At 32.5% G+C, this 8,191-nt stretch overlaps 1 protein-coding gene across 1 annotated transcript; it reads left to right on the forward strand.

Annotated features, from left to right (window-relative positions):
• Positions 1 to 1,947: 1,947 nt before the first annotated feature.
• LOC128160831 (uncharacterized) lies at positions 1,948 to 7,049 on the forward strand. The gene is made up of 4 exons (XM_052824149.1): positions 1,948 to 2,215; positions 2,747 to 2,974; positions 5,508 to 6,113; positions 6,403 to 7,049. The coding sequence occupies exons 1-4, from the start codon at positions 1,948 to 1,950 to the stop codon at positions 6,822 to 6,824; spliced, it is 1,524 nt and encodes a 507-aa protein (XP_052680109.1). The 3' UTR covers positions 6,825 to 7,049.
• The last annotated feature ends 1,142 nt before the right edge of the window (positions 7,050 to 8,191 follow it).

The raw sequence follows: 8,191 nt of genomic DNA on the forward strand, positions 1-8,191 counted from the left end.
TATGGTCCTGGCCTCAATATCCACCTGACCCTGGTTACATGCAGTGTAAAAATGGTCGACGAATTAAAAGAGGCGACTGTCCCATCGACCGAGTATGGGGAGCTAAGTCATATCCTTACAAAGGACAGTGTGTCCATCTTTTTGCAGTTCCAAAAGACTACCATCCACATGGAGAACTTCCATCATGCCTCTGAAAAGTAGACGGAAACTATCAGTTCTCCGTAGGTTGCTGTGCTGGTTAATACAACATGTAGAAAAAAAATAAAATAAAATAGCTAATTAAGGTAGAAAAACAAACTGTATAGGGAAAATTTAAATTGTGCTTTTTCAATAAATTCCCGTTAGGTCTATAATAAAAATTGATAACGTTCAAGAGGAACTCCTAGGTACACGGGTAAACAGATTTTTTTAATCTAAAAATATTAGATATAGAAGTAAAGTTACATTTAAAAAAAAACTTCCTTAAAATATCAAGGGTAAAAATAATTTGACTTGGAATTTTTAAAAAGGGAACAATAACATAGATATTTAGACATAGTTGGTAAACTAAATGCACGGCATCCAAATCTTATACAGAAAGAAAATGCAGTTAGACTGCTATACGTGATCCAACACTTTCACACCGGAGTATAGTATCTGAAAATCAAAGTAAAGTATAACGATCAGTTACATTATAATTACCCGGCACTATTGTGTTCAAGCCAAAAATTAGTCTAAGAAAACCTTACAAAATACCAAAATATTAAATCAACTACTTTTAGTTATTTTCAATTATACCAACTTAACAAAAGTCAAGCCTAAGAAATGAAAAATATGAGGAAGGTGTAAGTTGATGACAAAATATCTAACATGACTACCCTTCTACGATCTTTGATGATATAAGGGGAATAAAAAGACGACTGTTCTATAAATTGATTTTACTTACAACTCTTTGTTCAAACGGTGTTTTTATTTTATATTAATCGTCTCAGAATAAAATGTTCTTCAGCCTGCAACAAGCCGTTTAGGTATCACACCGGTAATTGTTTTCACTATATAGCACTATAGAGGGGAACAATTCTTAAAAATCAATTTGTATTCCTCATGACAAAATATTCGGAGGAAATGTTATTTGTTACCTATCTCATCAGCTAACACCTTAAAAAGGGCAAGCGATACGGCATTTTCTCAAAATATCTAGCTCCAAACAGGTCTACCCTCAAAACCACTTGTTTTCCATTTGTATGTAAACAGACTGCACACTCCCCAGGGAGCTGCTGCATGTGCCCTGAAAGAAGTATTCCCTGTGAAAAAAGATCATCACATAACAAAGTACATGAAATATCCTACCAGGTGGTACAAAAATAAATCAAAATTGAGTAAAGGAAAATGTAAAAGTGAAGTCAAGGAAAAAAATTATTCCGAAGTATATATGGAACTACAATTGACTAAGTTCATTTTGATTGGCCGATTACCGGTGTGATACCTTTATTATATATGCCCTGTCTATTCCTTGATTTCAAAATTGTTACAATGAGATAAAATTTGCAAATTCATTAGGCATTATTTTACCCTCATGTGATATCAAATGGAGATCTAGAATGCGTGTCAAAATTATCGAAGTTAAACGAGTTCCTCTTTTACCAGCCCTTTTGCATAACCAGGTCTTGCGACATCATGAGATACAGTTTATGACACCTGTTTCAGTTTTACTCTCAAAACTCCCAAAAGCAAAGTTAAGGTAATTTACAAGTATATGATGTAAAAAAAAGTGTGTGCAGACGATGCCCTATGCATTTAGAGAACAGAAAACTTGTATATGGTTTTTTTTACAATGTTGCACAGGTATATGCATGTTAAAATATTTAAAGCAAAACACGCAAGCCAAAATCAATAGTGTTTTAAATAAAAGTAAATAATCTGAGAATTGACAATTCATTGTTGAGTCGTCAAAGCAGTTAAATCATGATGCTTTTCCGGAGTTTAAGGTCAACGTGGTTAACCATCTTGTTTTGGAATAGCGTTTGTTCCCAGCTGTTGTATGAAAATAATAACCAATGGAACAATCAGTTGATAATTGATAGCAACGAGGCATCAGCACAATTGTCACAGGAGAGGTTAGAGGCTCTTCTTAAAGAGACGAAACTTGAGTCGGAAACTTGGAGAAGCAGATACGAAACGCATATGGAATCTTTCAACATATTACCGACAGTATGCAAAGAACATGTCCACAATGGTTCGTTTAATTTTTTCTAATTCAAACTTATAACTCAATTGATATATAAAAAACGGTGTATACTAATATTAAAAGTAAATACACCGTGACGGTTCATTTTATACTCGTATACCTTAATTGCATTATTCATAAATTATTTTAAACTTTAAGCGATTTATTAAGAAACGGTTTTAATTTATTACTGTATTTCAATTAAGATAGTATGTGCTGTGTTCTTTTGATTATGTTCATTTTCTCCTTAAATACTTAAAATCCTTTTATTTGGCCCGGGATCGGTTCCTGTTGATTGTTCTTTACTCTTCATTTTTTCTCCATTGATAATTTGAACACTATATTAAAATATTATCAGATAAATTACAGAATAAAATACTTTTCCGTCAAACATAAATGGACTGTTTCCGGTCGATTATCAAATTAAAAAACAAAACACATGTATACATTGTACTGTATTAAACTATTCAACTGGATATAATACATTTTCAAAAAGACGTTCAGATGCATATCTGTGACATATGCTTTAATTTATTTCAGTTTCAAAAGTAATAGATATCTGTCGAGACGACCGTTCTCTGGTATTTCCTCATCATGACAAATGTCAGCTGTATTACAACTGCTCCTTGACGTATGCCGAAGTTCCATCTCACTTAGAGCAGCACATGGTGGAATGTTCATACCCAAGTCTGTTCTCTACAAAATCTTTGAGATGTGAAAACTTTACAGATGTATGCTGCGGATTAAGAAAAGAGCTGAAGGATAAATGTAAGCAATTCCTTTATTGGTGGTTTTTTTAAAACTCTCTTTCACGCATTGTTGCATAAAACTGCTCTTTGATATGTTCTCATTATTTATCTGTTAATGTATCGAAAGTAAAATGGAAAACCATATACATTGAAAAGGGTGTCATGATTAAATGCCAAGAAAATTATTAAAAATAATGAAATATCTGCTCTTCTAATGGAGATAATTGATAAACTTCATTAATTCGTCATATAGTCTAAATGTATGGACAGAAAAGTTGATGATAGCTTTATTTTAATTGAAATGTAGGCATGAAAAATATGCAAACTTCATTATCTACTAGTTAACACTAGAAGCTCCTCTGCACTCCCTTTAAGGATTGCTAGTGTGGTTTATAAATTTACATTCCACATATTTTTGGCTCGTAAAGTGTGTTGAAAACTACGGCAGTTATAACACTGTAATGCACACAGGGTACTCAAAGGTTAAAATGAAGAGTTTTATTATGATGGCACAAACGTTGAACGCTGTAAACTGCAACGTCACAAGCGAAAATCAAAGTTCACGCGTGTGGCTGTTACGTGGTTATTCCATTAATATGAACTTACCTTAGGATAAGGTATAAATCACATTTGCAGAAAAGGCAAAAAGGTAAAAAAAAATGTAAATATAAGCATTAAATCATGATTTTTTAAGTACACAGTCTCATAACTGCAGCGATGTGTGCATACACATTTTCATTACGCGCTTACGCGCTTTACTCAATTTCTATGCACACACCGCTGCAGTTATGTGATTGTATACTTCAAAAATTCATGATTCAATGCTATAATCAAATACGAATAAATCTAGTGATGGACCTTTTAAGCAGACGTTGATTTTAGATATTCCATTCAAAACATGTTAATTTTTTATGCGGCCACAGCGCACCGCAAGAATTAACGTGACATCACATATGACTATGGATAGACCTTAATGTGATTTAAATCATGCATTCAGGCAGGCACTCACAGGTAAGTTCCGGACAAGAATGATTCGTCTATTAAGTTTTTGAATCCTTGGGAACGTCATTTTAAGCGTTGTGACTGAAAGGTTTTGATAATTAATTCAAATGAATTAAGCTTAACAAGTGAATATAACAGCGAATGCGTGGTGAAAATTTGAGATTTACTAAAATTTAGAGATGAAAGTTTGGTGTGAATATATGAGAGTAACATCTTATGAAATAGTGATTACAATTTAAGTGCTTGTACAGAGGATGTCTTTGAATATAAATCAGCGCCCCTCTCCTTTCCCTAAACAATGATATTTTAGTCAGGCGCAGAAGATTTATGAGTCAATTCGTTGTACTGTTTAAGTGTATCGGTAAATAAGAACACTTAGTCTATATATTACCGTCTGAAATATTTCTTAAACCTAGTTTCCCAAGACATTGTTATGATGAAATTTGAATTTCTGTAATTGTTTTGCGTTAATTTATTGACGGTATGAGTGGAAATCAACAGCGAACGATTTATGACACCATTTTGATGAATAACTAGACCTATGCATTTATTACCCTAGAACATAGGGGTGTAAATCTATAGCCGGCAATAATATAAATACATGTAAGTGCTAAAGATGAACCAAAAAAAATCTTTTATTTAAATTTCTTTTACGTTACGTTACGTTACGTAAAGTGTTGTATGCCATTTAAGTTTATCAATGACGTAAATGACGTTCTGTTGGGACAGATGCAGGGTTTGCATTAGTTCTTAAACCTCTTCAATTCTGCACATATTGCAGAATCGTTATTTACGAGAGTAATTCATTCCGCGTTTCAACCATTTTGCATCAGATAACAAAAGTATGAAGTTGCGAATTTCTAATCTTTGTTATAATTTCATTTAGCTTACATCTGTCTTTAAAAAAGCGAGATTATAAAATTTACGAAGTGTACTTTTCGCGATTTTACGCTTATATTAATACTTCGCATTCAATTAGGAATCTTCCTTTTCTATAATTTGCCATTGTGGTAATATTATTCCAGTCGTAATGTTAATCCCTGCTCCTCTGGTGCTTCACTATGTTTCTTTGATTTTCGTGGCTTTTTCATTCCAGCTGAGTTCATTTGAAAATTTTACTGCAGTCAAAGTTCTTTATATTTCGCTGGAGCACACGTCACAAATATCTCCAGCGAATATTACATAATTGTATGAAATGATTATTAGTAAACCTTGAAATGACAATAATTCAATAATTTATTCGAATAAATTCCCTTGCCTTTTAATTATCAAGTTTGACAGCAAGGGACCGAAGTATTTATCATATTATTTATGGCACTATCTTGGATAACATATAAAATATATTATTTTATTTTATACATTAAAATGTTTAAATTTTTAAATTAAGAGCGTGTGCTTAAAATTACCTATCAATGCTTTATATATATATATATATATATATATATATATATATATATATATATATATATATATATATATATATATATATATATATATATATATATATATATATATAGTTGAATTTTGATACGATCCTAACTCATTTACAGGTGATTATAGTTTGCATTCGGAAAGCACCCCTACATGCAACCAAAAATACCCTAGTTGTAGCGGGAAAACAGACGGTTATCACAAAAGCAACAATGGACAACACTCATATTTCAATTGCTTTAGGGAGCGATTAATGAACATGGGAACTTGTGACAACGATGATTTGTGGAATATTAAGCAGATAGTATATGAAGGCCAATGCCGAAACCCCTACGAAGTTCCTGTGAAAGACGGCGGTTTGCTTTCTAATTGCGATGGGAAGAATGACGGAAATTACGCCAATGATTTTAATATCGGATACCGAGGAGATGTCAAATTCGGAAGAATATGCGATGCTTACTATCATTGCCAAGGAGGCGTGTCTAGAGCTGTCAAATGTCCAAATGGAACTGTGTTCGAATCAGTAAGTAAAACTTGTAAGCCAGGGAATCATTCTAATGGACTGGGATGTCAGCTTTATTGCAATCCTGACTTCAAGACGTTTTACAGTTTTCCAAACAATTTTGCGGAATGTCCGTATCCAGAGCAGTTCTCTGACGTCACTCATCGATGTGAAAACTTTACGAAGGTCGCATGTGGATCGCGTCCACAAGTCAAAGACTACTGTGAGTACATCTTAAATAAAAGATATGAATAATTGTTTTGCTTGCATACGTTTTGTCACATCAAACTTTTTTTTAATCAAATCTTTGAAAACCAATAATGCCGATCAAAATGATCATAGGCACTTTGAAGTACATATAGTAAACTTATAAACTTATTGATGGTTTTTGTTGTAAACATACATCTTTATCAATTTCTGCGATATTTGCTCTTTGATAGAGTGTGTTAAAAAATATACATTTATTCTCAAATCCTATTACTCCAAAAAAAAAAAATTGGGGTTTTTTTCAGGCAAGTACTTCTTTAATGTACGTCTGACAAAATGCGAGACTTACACTCCCAGCTGCGCAGGTCTACCTGATGGATTTAACATTAACCCAATAACAATTGGCAGTACAAATTATATGATCTGTCTTCAAGAAAGAGTTATCGCTAAAGAAAATTGTCCGATAGATGAGGAATGGCAGGCGCAAATGTTTCCATACAACGGAAAGTGTACACATCAATATGCTATTCCGACATCCTGGTATAATGTTGGACTTCTTCCAAACTGTGCCGGAATAGCTGACGGACATTACCAATATCCTACTAGACCTTGTGGCCCCTACTACTACAAATGTAAAGGCTGGGTCGCAACCGCGATGAAATGTCCACCTAATACCATGTTCGACAAAATCACTGGCGTGTGTAAGCCCGGAATATCTTGTTCTTGATCACTATTATGATATCGACAATTTGATTTCAAGAAAAGTTTATGATTTAGAGTGTAAAAGGTTTCAGCGAGAAGAAAGTCAAACCAATCGCCTTTGATATATAATATGTAATATAGTATGCTTCAGCTTGATGTAATTACTAAACACTACGAGTAACCTGGCTCTAGGTTATAAAACTTTTTACATACTCGTACTCCAAGTCGTACTCCATACTCGAATGGTACACTCAACTGTGTATAATTTTATGAATAGTTATTTGGAAGTTAGGCTTTTACAACTAAAATATGCTATCCATTAAGACATTTATATGTATATTATATTATATTTTTACATATGCTGTTAGTTATAAATACTGAAACTTAACATATATGTTATTATATATACTTTTTTATAAACTGAAGTTATTTTGAAATATATAGGAGTTATTTAAATAGTTTTGAATATTTTATAGACGCAGATTTTTATGTTCTGCGACTTAAACTAATGAAGTAGGGAAAACTTTCATTTTATATAACGTGCCTATCGTTTGATGTTTGCATTATTGAAACAAAAAAAAACAACAACAAAAAACAAAAACAAAAACTGCAGACATGTTTTAATAGGTACAATTGTCTTTCTCAAACGTAAATACATGTATAAATGATATACAACATGATAAAAATTTAGCTGGGACATGAACTTGATAGTAAGTGATTAAATCTTCTGAGAAGCTCTTTGGGCTCCACATGATTTGGTTACGTGACCAACCAGATTCATATCCCGGTAAACTTTGTTAGCATGCTGCTTATGTCTAAGTTCGCTTTTGTAGTTCTTCCTTAATCTACATTATCATCATAAGATATAGATAGTTTAGTAATAAAATGGTAAAACCTCCGAATTTTGATTTATCTAAACAATAAAATGCCCTTTTTTGGTGATTTAAAGGAAGATGGCGACATTGTAATAAAAATAGAACCATAACCAGCTTTAGTAGTTCATGTAATTTTTTCTGCAATGATCGTTACCTCCTTGATTTTTCTTAGGTAATGAAGGTTTCGAACAATCGATAAAAAAGCATGTAGATTTCCGTTCTGTCGGTTTCGACAGAGCAATGAATCACGATCAATATATGTAAGAAATAGAGGGAATCATACTTGATGAATGTATTTTAATATAGACATGTAAATATCATAAAATGGAGACAAAGCTTTCTCAGAAAATACCAGTTTTGTACTCAACCGAAAATTCATTTAAGATGATCCTATTATAAACGTAATTTGTTATGAGTAAAATAATGGATATTTGATTATTTTTATAAATTCAAAAGGGAAGGAAACTCAAACATGTTGTACAGTAAATCAATTTTTCATCATCTACTATAACTGTAA

Source organism: Crassostrea angulata, chromosome 8, assembly GCF_025612915.1.
Source record: "Crassostrea angulata isolate pt1a10 chromosome 8, ASM2561291v2, whole genome shotgun sequence".
Lineage (NCBI taxonomy): Eukaryota > Metazoa > Mollusca > Bivalvia > Ostreida > Ostreidae > Magallana > Magallana angulata.